Source organism: Panulirus ornatus, chromosome 65 (assembly GCF_036320965.1).
Source record: "Panulirus ornatus isolate Po-2019 chromosome 65, ASM3632096v1, whole genome shotgun sequence".
Taxonomy (NCBI): domain Eukaryota; kingdom Metazoa; phylum Arthropoda; class Malacostraca; order Decapoda; family Palinuridae; genus Panulirus; species Panulirus ornatus.
The window spans coordinates 6,785,652-6,800,977 of record NC_092288.1 but is presented as its reverse complement, the minus strand read 5'-3'; the positions used below and the strand labels follow the sequence as shown (position 1 = coordinate 6,800,977).

At 40.1% G+C, this 15,326-nt stretch overlaps 2 protein-coding genes across 12 annotated transcripts in view; one reads left to right on the top strand and one right to left on the bottom strand.

Moving 5' to 3' along the window:
- Positions 1-7,602, bottom strand: part of hook (hook microtubule tethering protein) — a 110,496-nt gene extending 102,894 nt beyond the window's left edge. For both annotated transcript variants that reach the window (XM_071658087.1, XM_071658086.1), the window contains exons 1-2: positions 7,478-7,602; positions 170-252 (exon numbers count right to left, since the gene is read on the bottom strand). In XM_071658087.1, coding sequence (XP_071514188.1) covers positions 170-252; positions 7,478-7,516 — 122 coding nt within the window. In that variant the 5' untranslated portion in view covers positions 7,517-7,602. The remainder of the gene's footprint in view (positions 1-169; positions 253-7,477) is intronic.
- A 791-nt stretch (positions 7,603-8,393) lies between these two features.
- The window catches only part of LOC139746420 (uncharacterized), a 29,202-nt gene continuing 22,269 nt past the window's right edge, over positions 8,394-15,326 (top strand). The window contains exons 1-3 of one of the 10 annotated variants that reach the window (XM_071657645.1): positions 8,394-8,454; positions 10,685-10,721; positions 12,085-12,525. The gene's annotated coding sequence lies outside the window, so the exon portion shown is untranslated. The other 9 variants (XM_071657642.1, XM_071657643.1, XM_071657644.1 and 6 more) reach the window with 9 other exon arrangements.

The following is a 15,326-nucleotide window of genomic DNA, read 5'->3' as shown; positions in this document are numbered from 1 at the left end:
GAAAGTTTATTCGTCTTATCATTACACACACTCGTGTATATATAAATAAATAAATAAATACATATATATATATATATATATATATATATATATATATATATATATATATATATATATATATATATATATATATATATATATAAAGAGGAGGAAAAGCCTAGTTACTCACATCTGGTGGAGGACGTTGGCCATGACCACGCCGTCGGTGAGGTGCGGGAGACGGATCCCCGCGCGCCCCGGGAACGTCTCCAGCTGTAAGGGGGAAGAACAAACATCATGTAGTTACACCACATACACAGCCATGTGCGTGCATAACATCTACAAAATGCCTAAGTTACATTGTTCAATTCAAAAGTGAAAAAGAACATAGTTTCTATACCTCACATACACAGCCATGTGCATAACATCTACAAAATGTATAAGTTACATTGTTCAATTCAACAGTGAAAAAAAGAACATGGTTTCTTTATCTCTAAATCTTTCTCGTTTCCCCACCATGAATTTCAAAAAACCACTCCACTCCAACCTTGAGGCAGCAGCAACGAGTCAGGCATAACCATATCCTCAAAGTTTATCCTGAAAACCCCATCACATGAACGTCCTAATATCTGCTTCCTAAAATCTTGGGGAAATGGGGATGTGAGGAGGAGCACTGTTCGCAGTGTAAGAGGAAACTCTTGCACTTTTCTTCGAGCCGCCACATTGGAGGCAAAATCTTTTTGAGTCTTTTTAAACATTCCTCCTATTACCTCTCATCAGCCGTCCCTTTCATTTTGGCCACTGCTCTCATGACTCTTCAGCGTGTGTCCCATCCCCACAGACCATGAGCCAAGGAACATGACTAGCTACTGCTTTCCATACTCTGTGCAGACCAGCCACACTGTTTTACTCACAGAGCCAATAGGGCAAATGTGAGCTTTAGTGAACGAGTATCGTCAAGTCTTCGGGGGTCTAAACCCCGACAGGGAGAATATGGGAAGTTAATAATGGGAGAAAAAGAAAACCAATGGGCGCATCCTTGAAATGGGGACGCGAGGACAGACAGATATATTTGGCAAAGAGTAGTGGAGTGGGTGCTTAGCAGGATTTACGTTCTTTCTTAATGTCTGATGATAAGGTGGCAAATGTGGGGTGAGTGGATTGGGGAGATATGAGAAGTGAGAGAGAGTCATTGTAAGAGAACGGGTGAAAAACAAGGAGGTGGTAAAAGACTTACCGAGGACGAACTGTGGCAAGGCGTTCGGAGCGGATGAGATTGCAAATGAACTTCGCAAGGTGACTGTTTTACTAACGAGTCAGTTGGGATTTTCAATGTATGTATGGCTCGCGGGGACGTATGCCTGAGGATTGGCAAAACGCCCGTATAGTTCCACTGTATAAAGACAAGGGGAAGGCAAAAGGAAACGTTCATATTACAGGGGTACTACAAGTCTGGTGAGTGCACCCATAACGTTGAATGGGTGTAGTGACTGAGAGGCTGGTGGAATGTAAAAAGAAATGAGCTTCAGTGAAAGGCTGAGGACTATAAACCTGTTCATCGTGGAGGAGAGAGGAGAAATGGGTGATCCGATAACAGGCCTTTACATTCCTAAATCAGCGGAGATGATGGTAACAGCATAAAGTTCTTCACGAGATGCAATATCAGAGGCCATCATCAGAAGCTGAGCAATAAGGCTGGTTCGAAAAAAGATTAAAGGAAGCACTGGTTGGGTGTAATGGTGGCGGATGGCTGGGGGAGTTTAGCTAAGCATGGAGAGTGAACGTCGGCTGCTTACAAAGATACATAGAAGTCTCCATCAATATAAAGTAAAAAGAAAAAGATAGAGGTTCTACGAGTGCACAATCTCTCTCTCTCTCTCTCTCTCTCTCTCTCTCTCTCTCTCTCTCTCTCTCTCTCTCTCTCTCTCTCTCTCCGTAATGTACAAATATGCAATTACACCAGGAAAAGTGGTAAAGAGAGAGAGAGAGAGAGAGAGAGAGAGAGAGAGAGAGAGAGAGAGAGAGAGAGAGAGAGAGAGAGAGAGAGAGAGAGCATGGGATGTGAGAAAGAAGATATAGCGAAAGAAAATTTGAGGGAAGATGAAGACAGGACCTAAAACAAGACTTTGCCATATGAGTCCGAAAAAGAGATAGAGATAGAGAGAGAGAGAGAGAGAGAGAGAGAGAGAGAGAGAGAGAGAGAGAGAGAGAATCACCGTTCACACGGCTTCTATCACCCCAGAACATTGTTGCAGATACTAACGAGTCGTCCACCACCACCAGGTACACCACTCTGCCTTCACCACACCATAAGCTCCCAAGGCTCAACCACCATAACAAGCCACCGCTAACCGTCACAACTACAACTTTCATCATCCCCGTAACTATTACCCTCCCTCCCACACCCCAAGGCGTGGGTGGAGCCGAGGCTTTCCCTCCCTTATCCTCCTGCCGAGGGCAGGCCCCTCACCCTCCTGCGGACGGTACACGGCCGTTCAAATCCTCATCCCTAATTCTGGTGGATAATTCCACCTCTCCCCCCCACACACACACATCAAGACAAAGGATTTTTCAACGCAGTCACGGCGTTCCACCCGGACGGTCGGCAACAACGCTTGCCGCGCAGATCAAAAAGCCTTATGAAATAGCAACGGTTTCCCAATGTCGTGTGTGTGTGGGGGGGGGGGGGGGGGGGGAATTAATGAAGTTTATATTCCACCGGCCAAGTTCACTGACCCCCATCCCCTCTCAGCCTCCAAAAAGATGGGCTCATAAATATAGCTTTCTAGGAGGGAAGATTGATATGTGAACGTTTACGTGAAACTGTGCACAGGAACTGGAAAAATAATAGTATGGCACATTCGTGTAGCGGTTGGCGATACCGACAGTGCAGCATGCATGGGTCGCCCCGGGTCGGATCCGCATGGGATTGAATCCCAGCTGCGGCAGTCGGTCTGCAGTCGACCCAGCTGTTTATCATCCCTTCGAAGCTGGTCAACAAACTGGTTATCTGGCTTACGCTAGGGTTTGTGTGTGTGTGTGTGTGTGTGTGTGTATATATATATATATATATATATATATATATATATATATATATATATATACACTTAATAACAGGCTCAATTAGAGCTCTCTGTTGCCTGCGCTGTCTCAGCTAAGAGAGAGAGAGAGAGAGAGAGAGAGAGAGAGAGAGAGAGAGAGAGAGAGAGAGAGAGAGAGAGAGAGAGAGAGAGAGAGATCCAAGAAGAGTGGCAAGCCAACTGGCGCACATCCAGCTGATGTATACCTGGAGGTCTTCTACCCCCACAGCCCGCGTTGAGCCCAGGCTGATAAGAAGAATAACAAGGAAGATTGTGACTTCGGTGACAAGATAGCGTCACGTCGGCGTCTGGTAACCAAACTGTGTCAGGAAAATTCACGTTCCTTGTAAACTCTGTACAGTGTTAAGCAGACACGGTTGATACAGTCTGGCCAACTATATAGGCTACACTGATCACTGATAAGAAAAATGTCAATCATTGATACACTCTACTTGACTCCCTTCTCTTATTACACTAACAACTGTTTGGAGACGTTTCCTGGTGTACTAATTGTGGTTTCCCGTAATGCTTTGTTGTGGGGTGATTATATTATCGCCTGTTTAGTACTTGACACCTTAATATACGGCATCTGAAGGACTGTCACCCAGATGGGACGAGTGGTCAGCAGGTTTAGTTATACAACACAGAAGATGAGAAAGGCAGATCTCATATTGATCGCGTCATTACTAACAACAGTCTTGCTGAACTGTTTCCGGGTTACAAACCCATGAATGAGCTTGAAAGCCTCTCTGACTAAGGACTTAATCCACAGACTTGTGTGCACGATATGTAAACAACGTCTGCCAAAATCAAATTGTGGGAAGGTTAGCAATGCCAATGCGTTTTTTTTTTTTTTCATTCATAATATTCACACATCATTTTAGATGTTCTACTGCGGTATCATTCCATGCAATGAAATCGGAAGTAACCGACATCATTTTCGTCACTACATCTAAGGAAACAAACGGTCTGATGAAAATAAGCAGAAGTGCCTCACAGTTCTGGGAAATGACCATCTCGGATGACTGCAGAACATTACAAAAGAACAATCGAATCTGAGATGATGATAACATGGGTGCTGAGAACTTTCAAAACGAGTGAAGCCAATGATGACAATTCAAGACACTTATTCTCTACCAACTGGACTATTCCTGTGTGCGAACACCATTACACTGGCAAGAGAGCAATAACACAGCTACAAACGTTGACCTAGTAACACATGGTAATTACTGGGACACGCTAAGTCTGCATCAACCAGAAAGTACAAACGAGAATCATATCATAAAACACGACAAACCGACCCGACACAACAAAGCCCTTCACTGAACCACATGGAATGACTGAAACTACTTTTGAGGGAAGCAGACAAGACAGGTATATCATTCTTCACGCTCAGAAAATCCTGGATGGCATGGTACTCAACCTACAGTAAGAGACGGTTCCCTCCTGGTAAGACAGACATGGACGAGTCTCAAAAAATTACCCGAATTCAAAAGGTGCGATAGACATCGAACAGCCTAGGAAACCAACTCGGTAAAACTGGATCAAACCTCAGCCTGAGATCTTGCGGTAGACCAAAATATTCTGGGAACCTTTGTGTCCTATGACTAAATATATTCGATGTACCACCCAGATATACGAAAAGAATGAATAATATAAGAAACGTTTCGGTAAACAGCAAAAGTATCGTAGTCGGAAACCTCCCCACCCTGGTAATGTAAAGTGAGGAAAAGATGTACATTCTCTGGGAGCCGAGTGAACGCATCAGCATTTAAGTGAGGGATCGAATATGCCTAGTGAAGTCTTCGGGGGTCTCCAAAACCCCAAAGCCCTCGCTGCCGGGTTAGGGCGTTGGTAGACCAAGCTGTTGTAAGACGCAACCCGCAGGCCCACATAGCCTCCACAAACAGGCTGGCCTGGTACAATTTGCATTAATGGCGAACATTTGCGTTGCAAGAATGAGTGATGTAGCAGCTGAGGGTATAATTCGAGGGATAAGGGGGTACCCAGTGTAAATGAAATTGCTGAACAGCTTGTGAAGTTGTGCTGAAAATGGTCTGCTGTACAAAAGTATGCGTGGATGAGTAGGTTTAGTGGTGAGCAGGTATTAATGAATTGAGTATTAAGGGATAGGCATGCAACGGAGACTGTTGGATGTGAATGTGCTTTGAGCTGGCATCACATTAAGATCTTAGTGGAGGTGAATGTATCTTGTGGCATAAGGCGAGGTTCAGCTAAACTGGGAAATACGCATAGAATGGAAGGTATTCAAAAGCATTGCTCAGAAAAGCATCAGAAGTGCATGGCATGCAGAAAGTTGTGGGTGGTGAGTGTTGGGATTGAAGAAGCAAGGAAAAAGAGGTGTATGGGCCATACTTGCAAGAACGGAGTGCAAGTGATTGGGAGATGTACATACAAGAAAAATATGGCATGAGATCAAGATCAAAAGTGCAACAGCTGAAAAGGAGGGAGTATGAGTGATTAAGTAAGAGAGTATCGGCAAACGTTAAGGAAAACATGATGGCCGAAATGTTTTGGAAGGAGGTGAGTTGTGTAAGGAAAACAAGGGAAAAAATCGGGGCAACAGTGAGGCGAGCAGATGTGGAAGTGGTGATAGGCAAGGAAGAGATGAAGAAGTGGACTGAGTATTTTGAAGGACTGCTGAATATGTTAAACTATCCACTGGTAGATGTGCGGTCTTAGGGGTATGGATATGAGACAAGTCATGGTGAATGGTTTGGTCAAAACAGAAGAGGTAGTGAAAGCCTTGCACAAAATGAAGTGTGACAAAGCGACTCCTCTGAATACGACTAACTAGAGTAAACATAAACTGCAAGGGATTTTCTCAAGAAATGGGGGTGAAAGTGTCGCTGACTGGTTAGTAAGGATTTCCGACGTATGTACGAAGTTAGTTCTGCATCAAGGGTGTGTGATGTCATCACGGCTGTTTGTAGATGGGGTGGTGAGGGAAGCAAATGCAAGGGTCTTGGGGAGGGGTGGGTCAACAGTAGTATTCTGGGGTCGAAGCTGGAGATGACGAGTCAGATGCTGTTTGCAGATGATACGGTGATGGTGGAAGACTCAGGTGCGAAACAGCAGAATACTGTGTCTGAGTTTGGTAAGTATGTGAAAGGAGGAAATTGATTTAATGCGAATACAAGGTATGAGTTTCAGCAGGGGGGCCAGGTTGGTCTGAATGAGTTTGAATGGACAGAACCTGGAAGATGTGGAGTACTTTTAGTGGCTATAACAGCAGATGGATCTATGGAAGCTGAGGTAAATCTTAGGGTGAGTGATGGGGATATGGTCCTTGTGGTGGTACGCTGAGTATAACTGAAAGAGCCGAAAAGGGAATCAAGACCCGACTGGGATCATATGGAAAGGCGCTTTGAGTTATGGGCCTGGGCATACAGGAGGGTGAGAGGCATGTATGAGATAAAGTGAACTCGAGCGATGTAGTTCACAAGAGGCAACATGCTGTCAATGGGCTGAAAGGTGTATGAAGTGGTCAAGGGAAGCCACGGATAGGTCTGTGGGGCTTGGCTGTGAAATCGGAGTTCTGACTTCGTGGCATTATCATAGGTGTTAGCGAATGTTCATCTGTTCCTGGCGCTACCTCGATACATGGGAAACGGCGAACTAGCTTGGAAAAAAAATTATATGGGCCGACGTTCGTTCAATCATCTAGCCATAAAACTGTTAAAAGAATACCATGGGGGAAACCCCTGACCTACTTGAAATAAGTGAACAGTTTCTTGCAATAGATGCAATAACAATTATTTGAAAATAAAACCTGCAGAGGTTGTGTTTTAAAAATTAAACCTAGTGTTGCTTGTGAGTGTAATTACAGGTAAATCATCCAACCAAAATGAAGTACATATTCAGCAAAAGAAACCCTTTAAAAATAGTTTGTATTCATACCTCTTCATTTTTCAGATACGCTAACTGCCCCATAACACAACCCTTAACTACCTTGATTTCTATTTACATCAACCAAAGGGTAACTCCACACGGCACACACACACACACATGTAATTGTTAATTTCCACACTTATGGCATTAAACAGTAAACAGCTCTATCAGTATACGAATAACAAGACATTGTGAATTAATGTGACAGCTCTATGGTTTTAGTCATGCACAATGAGGCTTATTTAATCTTTTAAACATACGTACACTTTGATAGATTCAAATATATCCCTCAACAAACATACAGATCAAGCTCAGACTTTTAGTGTGCTGCTGAATCCCATGTCCCTTTATAAATATGCATTTTCGCTTACAAGGAACAGAAACTGCGTTCTTGAGAAATAACTCCCTTCCATAAATATCTGCTTGGAATTCTGAAACGAGAACCAAAAACTGCAACAATACTCAAAATATAAGTGATCAAGGTACATATTGCGTAAAGAACTTACCCATTTTAACAGGCTATCACAGAGGGAACTGCTTTCCATAATTATATCTTTTTCACTGTAAAGTTCACATATCAGTCCACATTAAATGCTGTACATCCTACCTTCCACTGTCAACAACCACGACTGATAGTCGTGTAACGGTGGGGAGCTTACCTTCACAAACTTCCCCTAGATTTTCCCTAACAGGATACCTGAATGATCCTACACTTCATTCTAACTACAAATAAACTTTCAAATTAATTTCTTTATGACAATATATATATATATATATATATATATATATATATATATATATATATATATATATATATATATATATATATATATAAAACCATCTTATATGCTGTGATAGTAATAGATGTGAAATCGGTTCATTCAACTTTTGAATAATCGAGGAATAGAAATCGTAATAATGTATATATCAGATAAATTGCTGTTATTTAAAAAGTATTCATAGTCAATACTTGAGAAATTGAATAAGAATTGTTTCATATTCAAAAACCAATAATGTGGAGAAAATGCCAAGTTTGTATGGCAATTCATAGTAGGTTCTCATCTAAATGATAAACCAACGTTTGTTAAGGGGAAAAAAGAAAGGCCATAACAAATATACTCGCATTATATTATTCAATCAATATTTAATGTAAAACATCCGTGTTCACATAAATGAAAGTCCTGATTAATACTGTAACTCAACAATTAGAAACTCTTACCAAAGATTTGAATCGAAAAATGACAACGTATTTAGAAAACTGAAGTGAAAATATCATAACACTTCAGACATTAATTCCTGTTCCGGCTATTTTTCTTGGTATTATTCATAGTCTGTTGACGACCAGGGAAATATCCAAGCTGTACTGCCTTTCAGGGGAAATCTTATATTTTTCCCTACTTCTATAAATGAACGAAAGGTTCCTAAGTTCACATCTCTATTCTGTAAGGGGATTGAGTATCACAGGAATGGCACTCCCGTTCAGGTTCGTTTTCTAATGTTATATATAATATAATTGAAATTATCGGCTTTAAAAAAGACTTCTCGGAAAGAGTAAAATAAGTTTGAATGAATTTCAAATAAATCTATTCTATTATAAGGTATCAAAGAATATTCGATAGTCTTTTGTTTTTCCATCCAGAAATGTCTTTCAAATCAACAAGAAGTTTTAATCAGTACTGTTTATTTTGACCGTGAGCAAGTTTGATATTTTCTTATCTTGTGGAAAATCTCTATATATATTCCTGTTCCTAGAATTAACACACATTTTGGCGTCACACTTTAATAAAAATAAGTTAGTTACGACTGTTATGGAGATGCCCAAGTTTGTTTACTTAGGCTGACTTACAAGGATGTAGTAACTTAGTACAGTGATATTCAATGGGGACCAAAGTGCTATCGATACCCAAGAACGACACGGGCGTAGGCACATCAGCTACGCCACACGGGACGGAGACTGGCGTAAACACGCCATTAGCGCCCCACAAGACAGTGTGGGAAATTACAATCTAGGCCAATTTTCACCCTAAACCAAACCATCTTACTTGTGCAGAGCTGTACTTAGTATTATGCATCAACCTCATCACGCTACCACAAAAGAGTGTAGAGAAGACGTCAGTACAACTGCTCATACCAACATGACTTCAAAACTCAATATTTCACCCACAACCTTCCCATCAACCTCGCCTTTAATTCCCCACTCACCCTCAATATTTGCCAACAGGTGAAGTTTTGTGGGAACTGAATGTTAAGTTTGGGAGAGAAATCGTCTGGATCTCCTACCTTTACACCTTCTAGAGGCAACTGGGTGAAGTTGAGAGCAAGGCTGGTGTCTGGTATTGTGGGCAAGGTTGAGCATGAGAGGGTTCCCTCAAGGTGACAAGTGGATTGCTATGGTCAAACATTATCGTGTAGGTCACTGCAGGCACATTTGTACTTTTGTCCTGGAGGAAGCTAATAGCAGTTGTTAAAGTAAGGGTGAAATTAAGAGCGACTTTACGGGAAAGTTGTGGCTGAGGCTTTTCACGAGTTTGGAGGTTATGTTAGAATGAGCAGGTGTCCAGTCCTTTCTACACTTCCTTTGTGGTCTTTTCATTAGGTTGGTGCATAATAGTGTGGGTGAGATTTTACACGAGTCTGAAGGTTCAATTTGGGTGACAGTTGGCCAAGATTGCTGTTTTCTTACATTGTCCAGTGAACTGCCCCTAGTGTGTCATACAAATCTCTGTTCCATGGGGTGCCACTGGCATTTTCGCACCACTATCCTTTAGGCCACTATTAGCACTTAGGCCCCATTATCATGGTTTTCAACCATTTTTAGTTACACATGACACCCCCAGACTTTATTATATTTCACAGCAACCCAGTTCTGTTGTAGGTGTCTTCTACCAGCATCAGAAAGGCACATACTTATACACCCATCCCTCACTTTATGCGGGGGTTGTATTCTGCGGAAATCTTGCCCAGAGAAATTCTCCCATTCCCTGTACATTATGTAGCTTCTGTTGTCAGATAAATATATCTGGCCTTCCTTTACTTGCTTGAAATGGCTCTAGCTCAGCTACATTGTAATGGTTAAATATGTGCTTTTCTTCTTTGTCTCATGTTTACCATGGCAAACAGTGGAACACATCAATCTGAATTTTCTTGGTATTCTTGTTTATGTCACAGATTGTAGATTCAGCCAGATTGTAAGCATGTCCAAGTGCTGACACTCCCTCAGCATGTTGTAAGATATCCAGCTTTGTGTTTAACATCAAAGAGGTTTTCTTTTTGTTATTTTTACCTGATAAGTCACGACCTATATCAGTTTTTTTGTTGTTTAATTTTTTCTTATACTATATTCTACATTTCATGAGACTTTTTTCACCTAAAAAACACACATTTCAATGACCAGGAAACGTGATGTTACATTATTGACTTTGAGACTGAAACATTCATAAATATACATGCAGAAAAGTAATTAATCGTTGATAGAAATGTAAGTTTCATTGTTGATTGAGTTGGTATATATTGTGCTTTCATCATGACAGTTTACTCATGGTGCTCAAATACAGACAACTTTTCTTAGTTTTTACTGTTTTCTGTACAATTCCATATTTGACCATCACTTCACCCCCCGCCACTGCAGTCTACTAAACATCTCTTCATATTATTGGTAAACTTGTCTATATTGATTTTTTGTCGACTTCCCTTGAATATTTTGTCTTTTTCAGTTGCGTTTAAGAGCAGGATGAACTCTGTTGATATGAGGTAAGGTGTAAATTGACAGCTCGGTTGATGTGGCGCTTCATTGAAACATCATCTTCACATGAATAGTATGGATATTATACTTGTGGGTAGATAACAGTGGTAAAGCATGAACACTTTAAATTCGTTAAACTTCATTTTTGATATGTATTCTGGAGTGACTCTTGTATTCATTAAAAGTTTTTTCACTGTGCTCTTGAATATTTTTTTTGTATTCATTGTAAGTTCATTTACTATTATTGTATGTTATTAAAAATATAATTCATATTTCTGCTATGTTGCAAATGACCATAAAATTTGACTATATACTTCTTTATTTATTATTATACTTGATTACTGTTTCCCTCATTAGCAAGGTAGTGCCAGGAAACAGACGAAGAAAGACCCACCCATCCAAGGAATAGTGGTTCCAATAATGATAATTATATGGTTGCGAAGCGTGGGCTATGGATAGGGTTGTGCGGCGGAGGGTGAATGTGTTGAAATGAGATGTTTGAGGACAATATGTGGTGTGAGGTGGTTTGATTAAGTACTGAAAGGGTAAGAAAGATGTTTGGTAATAAAAAGAGTGAATGAGAGAGCAGAAGAGGGTGTACTGAAATGGTTTGGTCACATGGAGGGAATGAATGAGGAAAGATTGACAAAGAGGATATATGTGTCAGAGGTGGAGGGAACGAGGAGAAGTGGGAGACCAAATTGGATGTGGAAGGATGAAATGAATAAGATTTTGAGGTACTGGGGCCTGAACATACAGGAGGGTGAATGGCATGCAAGGAATAGAATGAATTGGAAAGATGTGGTATGCTGGGGTCAACGTGCTGTCAGTGGATTGAACCAAAGCATGTGAAGCGTCTTGGGTAAACCACGGAAAGTTTTGTGGGGCCTGGATGTGGAAAGGGAGCTGTGGTTTCAGTGCATTACACATGACAGCTAGAGACTGAGTGTGAACGAATGTGGCCTTTGTTGTCTTTTCTTATCACTACCTTGCGCGCATGGGGGGATGCCATTTCATGTGTGGCGGGGTGGTAAAGGGAATGGATGAAGGCAGCAAGTATGAATATGTACATGTGTATATATGTATATGTCTGTGTATGTATATCTATGTATACGTTGAAATGTATAGATATGTATATGTGCGTGTGTGGGCGTGTATTTATATACATATGTATGTGCGTGGGTCGAGCCATTTTTTCATGTTTCCTTGCGCTACCTCGCTAACGTGGGAGACAGCGACAAAGTATAATAAAATAGATAAAATAATATACATATACATACTACGTGCTGTCAATGGACAAATTTCTAAAATAGTTTAGTTTAGAATTGATTAGAATTTGTAATGATGAATACAATCTTTACCTTTCTACAGGTTTGCTTTTCTGAGGAACATTTCAGTATAAGAACAGTGTCTCTGTAATCATCGTGGGATTAATTAAGAATTGCATAAATATCATGAGGAGGAAACCCAAGAAAGGAAAACAGAAGATTAAACCTCTTACACCTACCCAACAAAGTACCACCACAAAATATGATGTGAAAGAAATTTGTTCGTCAGTAATAAATACTACTAAAAGTAGTGATCACAGCATGCCAAGTAGTTCTGAAGAATGTACAATTCTTTCCCCATTACATTCTAGTTTAACATCAGAATCAGGTGAAAGTGACTTTGAATTCTCCCCAGAGACAGCAGAACAGCTTAGAAGGCATATAGAAGGCAAACATTTTGTAAGTGAGGAAAGGAAGGCACAGTTATGGAAAGAGATCTGTGAAACAGCCATCTCAGCAAAGTGACCTGAAGGAAATAATAGTGGTAATAATCCTGTTTCATTTACTTGGGTTTTAAAACTATTATTTTGTTTATCAAACTATAAGAAAAAGGATTTACCTTGTTAAATGGTCTTTAATTTACCCAACAAATTATTATTTTTGTTATTTCATTTTCATCTTTGAAGCTGATATGCTTGTTTAAAACTTTCACCATTAAGTTTATGCTGTTAAAGATATAAGTCCAACTACAGACAACTTTAATGGAGCAGAAAGGTATATGAGATGTCAGAACCTAATATGAAATATCTTACTTGCAAGAAATCAAACTAATTATCTCTTGGCGTATGGAAAATCCTTTCTAAACTCTTTACTGCTCACAGTGCATTACATATTTCATTGTGAAAAATAATCACATTGTATTATCTTAAAAGAAAGTGAAGCAGTTCTCTTATGCTTAAACTATAAGAAAAGAAAAACTAGGCTTGAAATGATGACATCTTATTCCCCAAATGAAGTATATCATGTACAAACTTGTCAAAATGATTATAGGTGGGATGCTAGGAGTGTAAGAGGAATGGTGTTGCTACTTGCCTATTCATTGGGAAGGAGCTCAACATTAAGAGTGCCCCATCTTTTCACACCATATATCCATCTATCTTTATCGGTGGTGCCTATTCCCTTTGTGATCTCCCTCAAGGAGGCAGCCACAGCAAAAGTCTCCATAACTAAACTTTAGTGACATTTCTATTATACAGAGAATGCAGGTCAGATAAGCATGATCAAAGATTTTTTGGCATGAAATTATATGATAAGTAGTGTACATGATATGTGGTTTATGAGGTTTGATGGGGTTCTCTCAAGGAACATGATACTAATGTATATGCTTATCTTTTATTGAAAGTCAAAGAGGACTGTAAATAAGAATGAAATACAAGTGCTTTGGTAGTTTGATACAGAGGACTGTAGCTTGGTGCTATGGAATCTTAAGGTGACTGATGTGACGGTTTAGATTATATGTGGTAGGCACGAAGTCCTTTCTGTTCATGAAAGTGGGTGAAAAATTTGAGTAGTGTAGTGAAAGTGGAAAGGTGATTGGATACATATGATTTAAGAAAGGGTTCATTCTTAACCCTTAAATACTGGGGACCTTTAAAGAATTTTACATAATTTGGAAAAAAAGTGTTCAGATTTTGTTTTCAATTATAAACTGAAGCACATTCAGAAGTAAAGGTTATGTAGAAAAAGGAAGCATACATACCTTATTTGGCCTTGGTGTAATGCTGAAGTTGATGTGTGGATCTCCTTGGGATTGGTGAAGAAATGGTTAAGAGGGGTTTTCAAGGGTGTGCATTATTCAGATTTTCTTTTTCCCATTATAATTTCAAAGAAATACCTGTAAAAGTAAAGGACATGTACAAAAAGTACACCAATATATATGGCTGTGGATAATACTGAAGCTAATGCATATATCTCGGGGAGTGAAGGAGGAAGGGTTTTCGAGAATTTTTTTGTCATTCAAGCTCTGTTTCTCAACATATGATTAAAAAGTGAACATATAGAAGTCTAAGATAGTACAAAAAGATGGCTAACATGTTTCAGATGAGCATGATCATCTTCGTTATCATCAATGTTAAGTTAATGCATAGATCCCAGGGGAATGGTGCAGTTATGGAGGAGAGTGTGCATCACAGTTTGGGGCATCAGAGTCACAACTCACTCTACATGCATAGGGCAAAAACCAAGACCATACAAATATCATGCTAATGGCACTCAAAAAAAAATGCTACTCTTATGACTCCTGAAGTTCCATGTCTGTTAGCTGTTTGCCTTCCAGCATTTAAGGGTTAAATACATGTGGGTGAGTAGGGAGTGAATGGATTATGTGCTAATTAACAGGGAGATAAACAGAGGTAGGGATGTGAACAAGCGTAGAGGGTAATGGTTGAAACATCTTATCATTTCTTGGTGAGGGTGAGTTAAAAGTTGCTGGTGGGTTAAGAATACAAGTAAGTGAAATATGAGGGAAAGAATTGGATGGAACTGAACAAGCTTAAGAAAGTGGCGTGTATGCGGTGGTATGAACAGAAATGAGAACAGAATGGCATTGGCTGAGAGTGAATGAAACACTGGAAGGGAAGAGGAGTTGAAAGTATTTAGGAAAGCATTGCTCAATGGTGAACAGCTTGTGGAATTGTGTGTGTGCTGAAAAAGGATTGGCAATTAGGAATACAACACTTGAACACCTGGTGTAAAAGTGACATGCATAGTGTACATTGCAGATTGTTGGGTTATAAACTAACTGAAAGGCATGCAAAGGAGACTCTTTAATGTAAATACACTAAGATGGATAGTTGGTGGGTAGCATGATAATTCCTTAGTGGGCACAAGGGTGCAAGTATATAATGACTTCAGGAAAAGAGGAAATGACATGGGTAGGAAGAGGGTGGTGAAAGAGAATGAGCTTGGGACAGAGGCTTGTGTGGGAATCTACCAGGAGTGATTGGGTGATGAATGGTAAAAGGTGATGAGAGTAAATGGACAAGAAATGGAAGGTATTAAAGGAAACAGTCTTTACATATGTGGAAGAAGTAAGTGTGTGGCATATGGAATGTGGATGTAAAAAAGAACAGTGAATGGTGGAATGAGAAAGTTTAAGATTCTAGTGAAATAGATGCCACGGATGGGCATTACCTGCAAGGAAAGATTGCAATCAGTTGGGTAATGTACCAGAGGAAGTGGCAGGAGATCAAGAGGAAGATGCAGGTTCTGAAAAAGAGGGCAAACGAAAGATAAGGTGGGAAAGTGTTGGCAAACTTCAGAAAAGATAAGAAAATATTTTATGGA